This window comes from Balaenoptera acutorostrata, chromosome 12 (assembly GCF_949987535.1).
Source record: "Balaenoptera acutorostrata chromosome 12, mBalAcu1.1, whole genome shotgun sequence".
Taxonomy (NCBI): Eukaryota; Metazoa; Chordata; class Mammalia; order Artiodactyla; family Balaenopteridae; genus Balaenoptera; species Balaenoptera acutorostrata.
In genome coordinates this window covers 68,004,608-68,022,531 of record NC_080075.1, presented here as the reverse complement: position 1 = coordinate 68,022,531, position 17,924 = coordinate 68,004,608, and the positions used below count along the sequence as shown (strand labels likewise).

The window sequence follows — 17,924 nt, the reverse complement described above, 5'->3', positions numbered from 1 at the left end:
CTCTGGATGATAATTGTGGTTACATATAATGATTTACATTGATATTATTTCTTCTGTATATGTTATACTTACAATTTTTATCTTTTTTGGATGAAGAAATTAAAACGTTTTGCCCAAATCTAAAGAGGAAGTTTACTTTTACTGGTTGGAATAATCTAATTAAGAGTATCCTATCTTGAGGACAATGCTTAAACCCAACTAATTTTGATCTCAAAATTCAAAGAATGATAGAGATTATATAGGTTAGCTGACTCTCCCCTCCAAGCCTGAAACCTTCTATAAGAGGAAATAGGAAAATATCATTAAGAAGCTGAAAAGGCAGATTATTTACTTTGCTTTTATCTAATTTGTGTTTTAGAAACTTGCGCTTATATTCAGATAGGTGAGATCTGGCCTGGTCACAAGAGCATCACTGATTTGTTCATTTAACAGATGTTTATTGAATGTTCATGAGAGCATAACAAGAAAATCAGGTCTTTTTCTTAGGGACTGACAGATAATGGGGGAAACAATAACTAGGCAGTTTTAATAACACAGTACATGGCATATTGGAAGTTTAAGACATTACTGGAGGATCAACCCAGATTTGGAAACCCAAAGAGTACATAAGAATTAGCTAAATAAAGAAGAGCAGGGGCCTGGTATACCAGGCTGTGTGAAGAATGTTAGGAGTGAAAGAAAGCATCACGTATTCAGGGAAATGTAGAGAAAAAAGAAGTTTGGTGTGCCTGGGTGTCCTTCGGGTGGGAGAGGGGGGTGGGAAATGAGGCTAGAGAGGAAAGCATGGGCTTGAAGAACTGCAGTTACCTGCTCTTAAATGTGATGAGCCATTGAAAGGATTTCAGCCGAGATCTAATCAGATCTGCATTATAAAAAAGATTGTCTTGCAGTGTAGCTGAATGGTTAGGGTGGGAGTTAGAACAAGACTAAATTGCCATGGAAGAGATTTTCATCCTTTCTATCTTGACAGTTGAGCTATTTGTGTCCTCTCCCATCCTGCCCTTCTGGGGACTGAGGATTTGAGTCTATTAGCATTCTTGTTCTAAAATTATGGACTTAAAAGAAAGTTAGTTCCTGGGTAGCAATACTGTCTATGTTTCAGATGTTTGACTTTAAAAAAGAAATAATATAACTCAGGCTTTAAATTACTTATTAACTGCATTATTCTGCCTATGTGTTAGCATCAGTGACTGCAGATTTATCCCCGGGGATCTCCTTCAATAAAGTGTAACTGCTATCGAATAAATGGTTTTTGGAGCATGGTTTCCTTTGTTAACATACCAGAATCTGAAGTCTGTAATCCTACGCAGAAGTTCTCCAGTACTAATCCTACTAGGTTATTTTACTGAAGACAGAAAACAATCATCTATTGGCTTGACAGAGGCTCAGAATCATTAGCAGAGAATCTAAAATCTTTGATATTAAGGTTCAGGAACGACAGGGCGAGACTACATTCATGTTCATACAATTCTTCTATTTCCTTAAAGCTGTCATCCAGCTAAAGTTGTATATGTGGAAAACTTATATGACAGTAAGTAGGCTTTAGATTTAATTTTTCTGGAGCCTTTTGTCTGTTTTATTTTCGAATTCATCTTAAAAGAGTATCATGTAATAATGGGATTTTTATTAATCGGATCAAAATAAACCAAACCATTTTCATGGTTGAAAACTGAAGGAAATTTTTCTTGGTAGAAATTCTTTGTCAGAGTGAAGAGCCTCAACATTTATGAGGAGGAACTTTCAAACCTTATACCACCCATGCTTTTGCTAGAATCTTTCTTTAGATCAGTGTTTTTTTTTTTTAACCAAACATTTTATTTAAAGAGGAAACTTCACATTACTAACATTTCAAAAGGAGCAGTATCATTTGCCATAAATAGAAGATAAGTCTAAAAGCGAATAAACTAAATTTTAAAAATTAGTCGCTGGGACTTCCCTGGTGGTCCAGTGGTAAAGAATCCACCTTACAAGGCAGGGGACGCAGGTTTGATCCCTGGTCAGAGAACTAACATCCCACATGCCACAGGGCAACTGGGCCTGTGCACCACAACTACTGAGCTCGCGCACCCTAACTAGAGAGCCGACGTGCTGCAAACTACAGAGCCCAAGCACTCTGGAACCCATGCGCCACAACTACAGAGCCCATGCGTCCTGGAGCCTGTGCGCCACAACTAGAGAATAGAAAACCCACAGGCCACAACTAGAGAGAAGCCCACGCACCACAACGAAGAGCCCAAGTGCCGCCATGAAAGATCCTGCGTGCCTCAACAAAGATCTCATGTGCTGCAACTGAGACCTGATGCAGCCAAAAATAAATAAAATAAATAAATAATAAATAAATAAAATCTTTTTTTAAAAAAAAAGTTAGTGTCTGACTCCAGACCCGTTTTGTGTTTTAAGAAGGAAGATTTAATGCTAAGAAATTACCAAAGGCTTACTGAGACCTTTCTTTTCGTTGGAAAGAGACTAGTTTTCTCACTCTTCGATTCAGTTAACTAATACCACGTCTAATTATCACTTAATGTTTTCTCACGCTTTGGGAAACTTTATTAATAAGATATATCTTCAAGTCCTCTAAAAGTAATGGCATTTTGCAAATATAAACTAACAAAATTAAAAAGGAGAAGAAATGGGAAGATGCATGTCCATTGACTGTCTTACTCTCCTTCCCCCTTTTATCTGTGCTTAATTGGGAGAAACGAAAGTTAGCAGAAGCCAAACTAGCCTTGCTTTTGTTTTAATGTGGCTACAATTTAGAGTGGTATTTTGATTCTCATCCTCACTCTCCTATGGATGAGGATTAGTCTGGTGACAGATAATTACAGTATTTTGATGGGGTTGGTATTAGTGTAAACCAGAGCACTATTCAAGGAATAAATGTATATACCTCTAGTTTATTATGTTCATCTTTCCTGGCAAGATTAACCTGTTGACATGGCAAGGTGGCACCTAGGAGTGATTTATTGTGATTTAGTCTGTCTTTAAAAAGTTGTTAAATATTTACTGTACAAATTGCATTAAGAACTTCCTAAAGGTGATGATATTTTAATATTCTTTTACTCATGATTCTATATTTTACTGTCTACCACCTCTCCTAATACCTCTCAAGATTCACAGTTTGCAATAACTGCTTAGAGTTAATTTGAGTCTAATGGTTAACATAAATAAACTGATTAATATTGCTGTTGGCTGATTATTAGTAAACATTTATATTAAGATAAATCAGTGATAACATTCCTAACTAAAGACTAGGCAAAAGTGTATTGCTTCAAAATAGAGAATTTTTGCATTCAGCACTTTCCAACTTTTGTCTGAAACAGACAACATTTAGATAATTATGAGGACTTTTTCAGAAATTAATTTTTTTCTAAGTATCTAATAACATGTTTTGTACACTGGTTTTATACCATTTTGAAAACATACCTTAAATGTACCTGTAATGTTAAATGTAATTTTCTACTTAGGCCATTTTCTAACATCATCTGTCACTTAAAATTTAAACAGAATTGGAACATTTCAGGATGCTATCATATGGAAATTTTGTACTTTTTTCTTGTTCAGTTGAAATTTTTTATAATAATTTGAACAAAAATAGGAAATGGTTGATTTAAATATTGGTTCTATTTAACTTCGTTTGCCTCACTAATATTAAGTAGCTTATTTACTTTATTTCAGAGAAATTATTCAGAAGCCACCTTAATAATCACTGCAATAAAAAGATCAAAGGACTTCCAAAACAATAAAATTCTTTTGCCTGTCTATTGCTGTAAAATGAAGAACAAAAAGTTTAACATTTGTCTATAAAGGATAAGTAGAATTCACTCCCTTGCATAGTTTTTGAAAACTTTATTACCATAAATGTTCTGTTTTTCAGGTGCCCTCAGTATAGCAATATTGATACTTTTCTTTCTTGCCTAATGCAGAAAAAAAACAGTTTTTCATTTATTTTTTCCAAAAAGCCTTAATTTCTGTTTTTTTCTTTGGTTTTATAATTCGATGATTTTTGTGTTTAATACTTTTAATTTTTATATCTACAAGCAGTGGAAGAAATAGTTCCCTAGGGGCCAAAAGAGAGAGGCCGAGGTGGGGGGGCGAGGGGGAGTGCATGTGAGAATGACAGCATGATACAAAAGTAGGAGGTAAAGGATGTATAAAGGTGTAAGCAGTGTTTGTTAGACACATGCCGAAGACAGCCTGTGATTAGATGTTTACTGCACATAAGTCCAAGGTCACCACCACTTAATTTTATGCCAGTTTTGAGAGATCAAAATCTGGTAAAAATGAATTTTCCTGTCAGATTAATGACTTAGGCAGATAAAAGACAAAAGTATTTCCTGAATTCCTTTTGTTCTGTCAGTTTGAAATAATTTTGATTAGTATAATATTTATGCTCCAGCCTCTATGTTTTTATTGATTTCCCTTCTTGTTTCTGAAGAATAAGCCAAACTGCTTTAAATTGTGGGTAAAGTTATAATAAATATATAGTAGCATATAGCTGTGTAAAAAATACAAGGAATAATATTATAACCTAACTTTTGTGTAGGATATAGAGTTTCAAAAGTTATTAGCTGTGTATTACTAGTTTTTTCTGCTCTGTGTGGTAGACAAGAAAATATTCTTGTTCAACAAAGAGTGAAACTATTACTTAGAGTTTAACATTTAAAAACTTACTAATAGGTAATAAATCTGGGATTTAGCTCCCCACTTTCCTGATGCCTGTAGTGTTCATTATCAAAAACAACATTTATGAAGAAAGAGGGACTTCCCTGGTGGTCCAGTGGCTAGGACTCCATGCTCCCAAGGCCAGGAGCCTGGGTTCAATCCCTGGTCAGGGAGCTAAATCCCACATGCAGCGACTAAAGATCCTGCATGCCGCAGCAAAGATCCCGCATGCCGCAACTAAGACCCAGCACAGCCAAATAAACAATTAAAAAAAAAAAGAAGGACAAGTTGATTGACCCGTAGTCCAGATACTTCTATTTTTATACCCCATTGCTACCTTTTACCAGAATTGTTCATTGATCACTTAGGTGTCATGCTTGTGTAATGGCTAGACTTCAGCTTTAGCTGATTCCTGAAAAACACTTAGATCAAGTACCAAAGTACAGCTTAATTCTATTATTTAAGTGATTAACAAACATAAACTCATTAAAAATTATAAATTGACTTAATACTTCTACCTCAGTAGCATAACATATAAAATGATTATTTATTCCTTGTCAGATTGCATTAGATGAGCTTTATGTTTCAAGATGGTTTCCACTATCTTCTGACAAAATCTCAAGCAATCTTAATTGCTGAATTTGAAGTCTCTTGCTAAGTAAGATTTAGTTTGTAAATCTTTCTGGGCACTTCACGATAAGTAACCTGTCCCATAATGTCTACAGGTTTTTAGAACTATAAGGGATGCTCTTAAGAGTTCAGATAGTTCATATCCTCCTTTTTATAAATGAGGAAAACAAGGTCCATAAATACTGTGATTTATTCCAAGGTCTCTGATGCTTAGTGGCAGAGAGCTATGATAAGACCTCAAATTTCCTAATGTCCCAATCAAGTATTTTTATTTACTAAATTGAACTTAACTTCCAAAGAACAATTGGATTTATGCATCAGTGAATAATTAGAAATGGAAGTGTGAACTTATTTCTGATTTGGCTTTGGAAATTTAGGATACATAAAAAAAAATTTTAATGTTGACAATGAAGTAAAAATTTTTAACTGAAAATTTTGCTTTTGATAATTAAAAAAGTATATATAAGAATGCAGATTCTACAGAATTTTTCTGGTATTTTCTTTTGCTTATCTTTTTTCATTCTCCTGAAGAATTTTTGTTAACACTATGATAAGATGTTAAAAGGCAGCATATTTCGTTAGATATGCATAGCCATTTGAGTTGTGCCTAAGTAATAATTACTAGATCACTAAGGTACACTAAGTAAGGTAAACTGTTTTGTGGTCTGTAGAACATGAGGTGGTAGCAACTGCATGTAATTATCACTTAAATGAGGATTAAGTCAGCTTTACCCATTTGATTTTTTTTTTTTTGCTCAAAAGAATTAATAAAAACATTTCCTCTGAAAATTTCTTAGTTATTGATGTATGTATTTTTCCTTTACTGTCTTTTCAAGCTGATTTGGTATCTATTTGCATAGACTAGGGTGGTGTGTTGGAGATACAATTATTTTCTCTATGTTGCTGGACAAGCCTCTTCCCACCCCCCTAAACACCCTATTGTTTTCCATCTCCTGAATTTTGTTACTATCTTAATATGTCCTATATTTGTAATATCTTTAACTCCCTTGTCAAGAAGAAATTAAAGAGTTTATTAGCAAAACTCGATATTTAAATAACAAATAGCAAAAACAACTTCTGCCTATTTATGACCAGTTGTTGATCAGCATTTTATTTTAGATTCTTAAAAAAGAAAGAACTTGAAAGCAACTCTGTCACCTCCATTAATAAAGGGATTTGTGGCATCGGTAACGTAATACTTTAAACCTTTATATATGTATTGTTTCCACTTGAAATATAATTATCTAGTGTGAAAATTCATTTTGTTGCCCACAAAATAATCACAGTGTGAAAATATGAGCCCTTTAGATTTTAAGTACCATCCTTGGTGAAATTCATCTTCTGCTGGCCATTTCAACCTGTGTTATCTCAAAATGAAGTCAAAGTATAGCCATAGTAGTTTGGTTTCACTTTTGAGTAAGTGTGGCACTTCATAGCCTCCTTGGAGTCAGAGCAAAGGCAAATATTTTGTCCTTGATCTTTTGTGCAGACTTTTCCTGCTAGACTCCAGTAGACAAATAATCATATTTTGTATATTTAGTATTTGATAGCTTCACCAAAAATTTGAAAAAGGCACTTGCCACCAATCAGATAATCTTAATTGCTAATAAGGACGTGACACAAATGACTGTGTTGAGTGTAAGGTGTTCTCGACATTGAACTTCTCTTTAATAGCATTATTGAAGTAAGCATCCTTGATTTCCCTTTCCCTTAGCTATCCCAAAGTGTCTTCCGGTGCAAAGTTCATCAGTTTTTAAAATAACTGAATTGTCTTGTAGAAATACCCAATTCTTTTTTATCCAACTAAGCAATAAGATTAGTTGATTTACTTCTTAAACGGCCTATTTTCTATCAAACTCTCTTGTTTTAACTCCTTTAAGTTAGTTCCTTTAGGGCTTCAGTTGAGAAAGAATTTCAGTTCCAGTCCTCCTACATTTGTTTTCATTGGAAAAACATTTCCTATCTTCTTCCTCTGTCTCTCAAACCTACAAAATGAAAAAGGCCTGATTTCTTAGACAAGAAACATTTGTTGCAACCATATATATATATATTTTAAATTTCTTTTTGTGATGACCTTGAACAAGTTCAGTGGTTCGTCAACCTTTTTTACTTGGTGGTGGAGACAGCAATGCCAACATTTATTTTAATATCTCTTCTTAGCCTCAGTTGGATTGTCCCCTGGTGAAGCATATTACTTGTGGCAACTCCATTCCACAGCAGCACACAGTACCGTATTTGTCCTGTGATGTTTAATCTGACCGAAAAACTATTATATTTTTATCTAATCTAAAAATCAAGGTTTTATTTTCAAAGGCTTCTCATACCTCTGTTTTGAATATTCCCTTCTCTCCTATTGCTCAGTTATGCTTCTTTTAAGACAAAGATTTTATTTTCTACTTTCATTTAAATCATATTGAAAACTAAAACCAGTACTTCCATTTGGAAAGAATTTAAGTAAAAACAAAAGGGAATCTAGAGTTTAAAACTAAGCTTTAAAATAAGCATGGAAAACATTCATCTTACAAAGGTCTTATCCCATTTAGTGGTGCATTTCAAAAATTATTTTCATGTTTTCTATAGACGTTAGAAGCAAATAATTCTCCACAGTAATATTTTTAACAGTCTTTCTGCTTACTTTTACTTTTAATTTTTTTTAAACTATAATTCCTGGCAAAGAGCTTTAGAACTGTGGAGTATGATATGGTGCATTGTTTTATAGGTAAATATGGAAGTTTCATTCTCTTGTAGTTTTAGAATCTTCCTCAAAGACACTAATTCTTAATACTTCTGAATCTGGACATTTCAGCACATGGTGTCCTGATTACTTCTTCAGTGTGGCTCTGCTTTTTAAATGTTTATTTCAACAGTTTGATAGTTTTGACTTTAGAATTAGGAATGCAGGGGATTGAAGTGGTCTTTCCTAATGTCCGACCAAGAAAATAGTTGTATTAAGCTGTTTTTAGTTTATAGATTATAAGAGAACATAATTCTGATATCTTGTAGTCATACAAATATCCAACTTAACGTGGGTGGTAGAATTAGAAGAAGCAGTTCAATATAACTGAATGTTGAGTTACGGGTTTCTTTTTTCTTTTTGTTTTCACAAGAAAGATTTGCCCATTCTGCTCACATCCTAGTTTAGATTTTATGTCACAGAGCCAAAATTTGCTTAATTTATTAGCTGTGTAGTTGGAATTCACAGCATAGTGGAAAATGTTTGCAGATAATTCTGTGCAATAGTAGAAACTTCAGTTGATTCCTCGTATTTCTTCAGGGCAGTGATCACAACCAGATTCAACGTATGCACAAAGCAGCGGATACCATGGTAGCGGCCGTCGCTGATTGCTTTTACCATGTTGGATCCATTGTCAGTCTCAAAGACCTACTTCCAGCTAGGTGCCTTGAACTCAAATAGCTTTTCACACAGACTTCAGGATGTGAGCTAAGGTATGGCCTTTTTTCATGAGCTGGGCCTACATATGGGTTGACAGTAACCTGCAGCTTTTATAGAAAGAGACGGCTGTCTGTAATTTAATGTCAGACAATGACTAGTTGTAGTCATCATTAGGCAGGTAGTGTGTGTTCTTCATATATTTGAAGTACTTTCACCTTTTGAAGATAATTCCTTTTTCTGCTGTATGTTTTTGTCAAAAAGACTATCCACATAAAAAATTCTCGTTAGAACCTGCTGTAAAGGTCTAATTATGTCTGCTTTATGATTCAGCCATTATCTTCAAGATGTATATGATTATTTCTTCTATGCATTTGGTGTAAAAATGCTGTTTTAAAAATTTCTGTGGATATTTTTGCACTATTCTTAAACATTTTTATAATTTTGTGGTCAAAAATACATAAAAATTTTTATCCTATTGGCAGTATTTTAATAATAGAGATTTCTCCTACTAATCATCTTTTAAAAACTGGAGTTAGGAAATTGGTATTCATGAATAGGGCTTGAAATTTAGAATCAGTAGTTTTCTGAGGGTAACTTGCTCTTGCATTGAGGCAGCTTACTCTCCATGCCAGAGGTTCTTGTTTCTTCAAGGAGAAAATACCCTAATTCTGGAAAAATGGGCTTCACTCCTGTAATCTTCCTTCTCTGCTTGGCAAGATATGTTTCTTTAAGTGACATCTTTATTGAGAATATAATGGATCAACTGACTAATGATAGATTTAGGAAACCATCTTTATTTTATTATAGCTATAACCATAACTCTTCTGTTTTCTCAAACTACTTACTGTTGTTTTCCTATTGTTCAGTGGCCCTTCTAATTAAGAATTTTTTTAAGCCCCAGGAAGAGAATCATTTACAACTGGGGAGAGAGAGAGTCTTTATAAATTCAGAGGGGATACTGTCAATCAACTTAAGTGTTTTTTCTTGACTCTCAGTGTTTCACAAAGATTGTGAACAGCCATTGGTAAATGCAGAATTTGAGAATCTGTTTGAGCTTGTCTACCAGAATCATATCTTTATTTAAAAAATTGTCAGACTCACTATTAAACTGTAGTCTCAACTTAACTTCATAGCTATAAAAGATGCAGTATGTTATTTGATTCTAGCAGTAAAATGTCTATTTCAGTCTTAAAACATTCATTCACTATATTCTCCTTACTTACATATGCAAACATATATGTTCGTATACATGTTCACACACAGAGGTTGATGACTAATATGATACACAGCATAACATCTACCAAGTGGTTCCTGAGTAGCAAATGAGAGTTGGCCATGTGTTCTCTGTGACTCCTACATATACATCAGGGAAGATAAGAAGAGAGGGTAGGAGAAAAAGCAGTAACCCAGTGACACGTTATGGTTCTTAAGTTAAATCCTCTTGCCAGGTGAGGTGGTACATGAGGTGGTATAAAGATATCTGTGGTTACTAGATTTTTCACACAGTATGGGAACCAATTCAAGACTCATGCATAACACTAAATCCGTTTACCCTTGTTATCCATCTGAGTGGCTCTTCTTAATTTACCTCTTATTATCTACCTAAAGTTAAGCACTGAATTGCTTCTGAGCAGATTTTTGTCTTTGTGATAAAGAACAGTTTATTTGGACATAGATTGCATGATATTATTTTGTTAAGGACTCTTCTATCTTCTGTTAGTCTTTTTATAGTTCTCTAAGGCTCCATGCCCACTTTGTGAAATGTTGTTTTAATATACTAGCCATGTCCTTTTGTTAGTAGCTGTACAAACTAGAAAAATGAATGATGCGTAGTTTAGATCATACCTTAGCATAAACATTTTAAACACATATTTATATGTGATTTCAGTTTGTTTTAAATTATCTATTTAATGAATTAACAAAGACGTAGATTTTTAGTATCTAAGCAGTAGTGTAATGATGATGTGAATAAAACATGCTGAGAGTTGAAATAGAAAAAAGGAAATTGATATTTAGTTGCTGTTTTTAGCGAACCTTGTTAATAAAATGCTACTGCATTCACCTAGAAAATTTAATTTCAGTCTGTATTAGACCCTGAATAGGGAATAACAGAAGAATATCTTTAAAATGATTATGCCCTAAAACTTAGTGTTTAAATAAAGATTCAGTGTATAGGAGCACATTATATTAAGTTACCTAGTAGTGAACCTGAACTTTATTCTGGAATTTTTCTTTTTTTCCCCCCTTGGAAATTAATATACTCTAAGTGAAATACAAATAGTATTAAACTGAAAAACCACCTATGGATCTTTGATTCCCAAGTCTTAGAAGGCAGAGGATCTTTTACTTTTAGATATAGAATTGATTTCTCTACTTCTAGGTACATAGTTACTGTAAGTATGTTTTTAAAGGTGTGGATCGAAGGACATGCCAGGTATTGGGGTCTTTTTACAGTATGACATTTCTACAGTGTTTAACTCTTGTCTGTTTTTGCATATGAAGAGACAGCCTACCCGAAACTTTGGTTATTATGCTAGGCATTATCCTATGGCTTCAAAATGAATCTAAACTACTCCTGGTATATATCGTGTGTATGTCAAATGAAATGCAGACTATCATGTTGATTTTTAACCACTGTTACTGATTTATGGAAGTATTTATTTTTCAAAACTAAAATCTTAATTTTCCTTGCATTTCTTTCCATATTAAAAAAACCTTTTCAGATCTAAAAGGGAAAATGTTAAAACAGGAGTAAAACCAGATGCATCTGATCAAGAGCCAGAAGGACTTACTCTTTTGGTGCCAGACATTCAGAGGACTGCTGAGATTGTTTATGCAGCCACTACCAGTTTGCGGCAAGCAAATCACGGTACAGCACTATTCTCTTCATGCTCCTTTTCTTTTGATACAGAGATGTTTCATTTACTTACTGAAAACCGCCTTCTCTTCCCTCTATGTTAATGGTTTTCCATCGAGTTATTTACTTAAAGATTCTGCTCTATGTCAGGTTTTCAAGCTAATTATGTAGAGTCTCTAATTTTAAAATATTTATCTCTACTGTGTATGATTTCTAAGACTGTTAGTAGGCTGACAGCATGCATTATAAATTTTTCTTCCCACTGAAAGTTATGAAATTGAAAAATGGAGTTGTATTAGATAGAAAACAGTACATTAATAGTGTGTAAGAATTCAGTTAAAATTGGCATTTTTACATATTAGCAATGGAAGAAATAAATGATTCTTCATCATCTATTGCTTCATTTCTGCTGTTTTTGCCTGAATGGATGAAATCTAATTAGCATTTTAAGAATTTAAGCTTTAAAGTTGATAAGATTTTTAGCCCTATTAGTTATATTTATGAAATAGAAAGAAATCTTTTAATTTTAAAATGGTACAATAGGAAGATAGTTATGAAGAGTTTGGTAATTTTTCGGAATTCAAAATCTGAACTCTAGAAGTTAATAGTTTTTTTGTTTTACTCTTCGAAAATGTATACTTATGTTATTTATCTTGAAATATTAAATAACAGAAAAAAAAGTAGGTGAATATTCAAAGAAGGTGGCTATGAAACCCAAACCTTTATCAGTATTGAAATCACTTGAAGAAAAATATGTGGCTGTCATGAAGAAATTACAGTTTGGTAAGTTGAAATTGTACTTTTTATTTCTTCAGCTCTCATTTTACATTTTTTAATAGTGCTATTGAAATGTGTTCTAGTAAAATTAAAGAATTTCAAACTTGCTTTTACCATGAATTATTCATATACTCTGTGTATGTGTGTATGTATGTTTATGTTTACACACATGCAAAAATTTTTATCATCTTTCTATCTCTGAATTTATATCTGTGTTTATAGTTATGTTTGGAAATCATGATTCAGTAGAAACCAGGAAAAAAACAAAGCCAAATGTCTAACAAACAGGCAGAAAGTGGTTTTGTTTCTTTACCTCTCCGTGTCTGCATATCCTTGCCTGAAGGAAGCCAAGACCTGGGACTTTGAACCAAGTCTGTTACTCTTACCATTTTAGAATTCCAAGGGATATACCTTTGGAAAATGTAGCCTTTCCCATTCCAAAACTCTTGACAAGTAAGGACTGATGAAAAGATCATATCAGCACCCTTCATAAGGTGCTGGTTTATGAATAAACACTAGAATTCCAAATTTTGATGACCATTATTAGCTATTATTGTATGTCCCTCTTTTTCATTCTTGAGAACCAGCCCAAAGGACATTGACTATATTAAAAAGAACACCAAAGTAGGAGTCCAAAAAAAATGTAGATTTATGTCATAACTGTCAGAATCATAGGCCAGAGCCTTTGATTAATGTTAGTCTGCCAGGAGGCTTCTCTCATGCCACTTAAAATCATAAACTCTACCAGTTGGATGTGACTTTAAATGTAATTGAGTTTTGCTATCCATTGACTTTTAGAATAATTTAGAAAAAAATAACAGGTTTTCTGTTGTGTTGTTTTTTAGTAAACTGCATTTTCTAACTTATATATCAAATATTTTCTCATATCACGATTCTTGTACAACTTGATATTTATTGACTGCCTAATATTTTTTATAACCCTAATTATTTTTTTAAAGTACTTTATATTTATTAAAAAAAATTTTTTTTTGGCTGCACTGGGTCTTTGTTGCTCCGTGCGGTCTGTCTCTAGTTGTGGTGAGCAGAGGCTAGAGCGTGGGCTCAGTAGTTGTGGTGCACGGGCTTAGTTGCCCCTCGGCATGTGGGATCTCTCCAGACCAGGGATTGAACCCGTGTCCCCTGCATTGGCAGGCGGATTTTTAACCACTGGACCACCAGGGAAGTCCTTGACTGCCTAATGTTCTCATATAAAGTACTGTCATTTGTTTAACCAATAACTAGACCTTTAGATTTCCAGTTTTTTAGTAACGTCTGCAACATCTCAGTGGGCATTATTGCATATAAATATTTGTACACATCAGGATTATTTCCTTAGGACAAATTAATAGAAGAGGAATTGCTGAATCAAGCAGTATGTAGGTTTTTAGCAACTAGCCATTATTTTCGATTGTATATTTTAATAAAATTTTGGTATTAGAAGACCCTGTTTTCTTATAGATATATGATATAAAAATTTCCTCCAGGCATGGGGATAGGCTCATGTGTGTATCTGGTGGATTGCTGTTTATAAAACTCAAAGGAAATTTATCCCTGTATTATGTGAAAGGCAGCAGAGTTGAGTAGATGAAATAACTCTGGTTTACAAGTTTACTGATAGAAACTACTCAGTAGTCTTGCTGAGACATAGTACATTTGTAGTGCACAGACCCATGGCACTGTTTATAGGTCTTCCCCTTTTTTCTAGATTATTAACTTCTTGAAAGCAGATATATTTTCCTGTTTATTATTTAACCCAAAGAGCCTAGCCTAAGACCTTGCACTTAGTAAGTTCTTGGTAAAATTTACTGCATTAATGATAATTATAATGTAGTTTTATGTTTTTCTGTATATTTAGAATTGTATGAACACAAGATCAAAAGTTACCATTGTTTCTTTGTATGTGCCCTTGTATCAGTAGGTGGTTTTAATTTAGTTTTATAAGATATTTAAATATCTTTGTTTTAATCCATTGGTGAGGTAGGGTTAATCTGAATTAGAGATATAGTTCAAATCCACTTCTTTCTTTCTATTTTGTATGGACATATAGCTTATAAGTAAAGAATAACTTTAAGTCCTTCCAGACCTGCCTGAATAAACGGTTAAGAATTAACCCATTACTTATATTCTGTCAAAGTACTTCGAAGATTTCCCTAATAATCCTCTTTTATCCTATTAACTTAAATTTCAAAAGTAATACAGAAATAAACTTCAGACTGTCATTTCTGTTTTCTGATTCCAAATCAGTGCAAATATATAAAGACTTATTCTCTTTTTAAAAATGAAATATAATGAAATACTTTTTGGCATTTCATGTTCTGAATTATTTTGGCAAAAAACATTATATACCATTCATTTTAAGAATAAATTATCTACTACTTTGCATTGTGATTTAAATGCTTGATATTATATGATCTGCCTGCATGTCCAAATTGTAAATTAAAATTAATTTCTTCCTTTGCTTCCATGACATATTCCATTGCTCTAGCAGCGTTAACACACATATGTAGGTATTACATAAACATTTATAGTTTGCTCTTCTTCCACATTGCAGTCCTCTCCATTGTGGGGGGGAAGAAGGGTTAGTGATTTGTTTATTTGTAATTTTTTGTTATTAATAACAGCTATCCTCCATTCTGGTTCTTTTTTTTTTTTTCAGTGTTTTTTTTTTTTCTTTTCTTTTAGATACGTTTGAGATGGTTTCTGAAGATGAAGATGGGAAACTGGGTTTTAAAGTGAACTACCACTACATGTCTCAGGTGAAAAATGCAAACGATGCTAACAGTGCCGCCAGAGCCCGCCGCCTCGCGCAGGAAGCTGTGACGCTGTCAACCTCCCTGCCGCTTTCGTCGTCCTCTAGTGTTTTTGTGCGCTGTGATGAGGAGCGACTTGACATCATGAAGGTAGGAAAAACCACTTTTTTTCCTGTTTCCCTGGCTAATCCAGTTATTCAAATATTCATATAAAGCACTAGAAATAACATGAATTTAAATAAATTTAATAAAAATTCTGTTGACCATTTTGGACATCAGTGAAGGGAGTCCTTTTCTCATGTTAGCTCAGAGTATGTGGATGAGAGTACTATTCAAAATAAAGATTTAGAAGAAAATACCAAAATACCTTCCCTGAACAAAGGCTGTGTGCAGCCTGTCATAGTTTTAGAACATAGTATCAAAGGATTTAATGCTGGTCAGTTGAAAAAAAGTTACAGGACTTCTTCCTTGTAATCCAGAATACTTCTCTCATGTTTTATACTATCAGTCTTCAAAATTTTTTCTCTTTTTTTCTTTTCTAGGAAATTTATGTATTTACAGACTCATATGATTTAAGTAATCGTAGTACAATAATAAATAAAACCAGCAGCTTTATGTTTTAACACTGTGGTGATCTGGCCTTAAATTCCAAGAGATGCTGCAGCTAGTAATTTTTTTAAGATTTTGATACCTGGGGTGGGAGGAACCTTTCTTTACTTGATTTAATTCATGGATTAAATATTGTGTCTTCCTTAGATACACAGCTAAAACTATTGACCCATTGATTTGAATAAGGTTTTTTGCTTGTTTGCTTTTTTGTTTTGCTCTTTTGGATAATTTTTCAGTAGAAATCTCATAGACCTTGCCTATTGACCACACTTTTCCTTGTTACAAACAGTAGAGCTGATTATTATATGATTGCCTAGGGAAGTATTTTATTGCTAAATGGACCACACAAGTTCAAACTTCTGACTGTTAAGCATTATGCTGTACCTCACATAAAGGATCCCAAGTTGGAGGCCCAAAATGTAAATCAGAGTTGTCACAGAATGGGACTCTCGTACCACTTGCCTCCACGCACAGCTGTTCAGGACCCGAGACTTTGCTGCTCATGTCTTGTACACTAAATATCTGTTGATTGACTCAAACATAATTCATTAAATAATTCTGACACTCACTGTTGGGTTCTCTGCTATTTTTTGGACTACGAGTAACCCTAAGGGAAACATCATACCTACTGTTCTCTCAGAACCTTTTTATCATAAGTTGTTACATGAAAACATTTATTCCTGTTATCTACTTGTCTCATTATCCCAGAAGAAAATATTTAAAAGTAAGCTATTTTTTGGACTTCCTTGGTGGTGCAGTGGCTGAGAATCTACCTGCCAATGCAGGGGACACAGGTTCGAGCCCTGGTCCGGGAAGATCCCACATGCCGTGGAGCAGCTAAGCCTGTGCGCCACAACTACTGAGCCTATGCTCTAGAGCCTGCGAGCCACAACTACTGAGCCTATATGCCACAACTACTAAAGCCTGCGTGCCTAGAGCCCATGCTCTGCATCAAGAGAAGCCCCCACTCGCCTCATCTAGAGAACGCCTGTGCGCAGCAATGAAGACCCAACGCAGCCAAAAATAAATAAATAAAATAAATAAATTTATTTTTTAAATGTTAATTTCTTTAAAAAAAATAAGCTATTTCTTAAAACATTAACATGAAGATTTGAAGCAGAAAGTTACTCTCATACCTTTGAGATATGATAATGAATATACCTAGAATCTCAAATTGTTGACAGTAATGTAGAGATCATGAAGGACAGCTCTTAGAAAAAAAGTAACTTTTAATATTTTAAAAGGTATTTGCTGTTAAGGTAAGCTTTCCTGCTGCCAATTGGGCATCTCTCTTCTAAAAGCCCAATTTCACCGAAACCAAATCACTTTAATTGTAATTTAAAACCGTTTCCTAGTCCTGTGTATGTTTTTAACTTTTAACTTCATTTTTAACACATTTTGGTAGAGATGTATATAGGATGTAAGAAGATTGTTCTTATTTGATGTTGAATTGTTTTTCTAAATAGTAGCATTTAGGAATAGTAACATAGGCTTTTGTGTTTGTATGTGCATACTAGGTTCTGATAACTGGTCCAGCAGACACTCCTTATGCAAATGGCTGCTTTGAGTTTGATGTCTATTTTCCTCAAGATTATCCCAGTTCACCTCCTCTTGTGAATCTAGAGACGACTGGTGGTCATAGTGTGCGATTCAATCCAAACCTTTATAATGATGGCAAGGTAATGTAATCGCAGTCTTTTGTTTCTAATGCCAAAGTATTGTAACCCAAAGGTTCTTTGTAATTTGAACAGAAATTTTGTTTTAGTTATCTTTTCAAAAGTACGTGAGTTTCTTTGTGTTTCTTTTCCCTGTATGCAAAGATTAGCCTGAGGAATGAGAGAGAAGGAACCAAAAATGGCAGAAACACAACAGTGATACGAAGCACTTATAGTCTTAAGGGGTTATTGTGAGGGACTAACTTATTCAACACATTCCTTGGCCAATTGAGAGCTATCTCCACTCAGAAGATAATAGAGCCAGATGCCTGTCTTTGCCATTCACCTTTCTTTACTTTCTATATCTTCAATTCCAGTTATCTTTTCACAAGTGCCTGAAGATACTATCCATGTTTTCTATGATACGTACCATTGTGAACTTATTTTTAAAGTTTAATTTGTGTTAAAATGTTTTATATTTTCTTGTAAGTAGGAAGATGCATTCCTGTCTCCACAAAAAAAGTTGATGAAGAGGTATAATAAAAATCATTTCATATGGCAATAAACCTTTAAAAGTTAGATTTAAAAGA

The 17,924-nt window shown here is 33.9% G+C and overlaps 1 protein-coding gene across 8 annotated transcripts in view; it reads left to right on the top strand.

Moving 5' to 3' along the window:
- BIRC6 (baculoviral IAP repeat containing 6) overlaps positions 1–17,924 on the top strand; it is a 249,296-nt gene that overhangs the window by 210,615 nt on the left and 20,757 nt on the right. For 7 of the 8 annotated variants that reach the window (XM_057557865.1, XM_057557863.1, XM_057557864.1 and 4 more), the window contains 4 exons: positions 11,410–11,555; positions 12,216–12,326; positions 15,003–15,220; positions 17,197–17,358. In XM_057557865.1, coding sequence (XP_057413848.1) covers positions 11,410–11,555; positions 12,216–12,326; positions 15,003–15,220; positions 17,197–17,358 — 637 coding nt within the window. Of the gene's footprint in view, positions 1–8,566; positions 8,740–11,409; positions 11,556–12,215; positions 12,327–15,002; positions 15,221–17,196; positions 17,359–17,924 lie in introns of those variants that run through there. The other variant, XR_009009856.1, reaches the window with a different exon arrangement.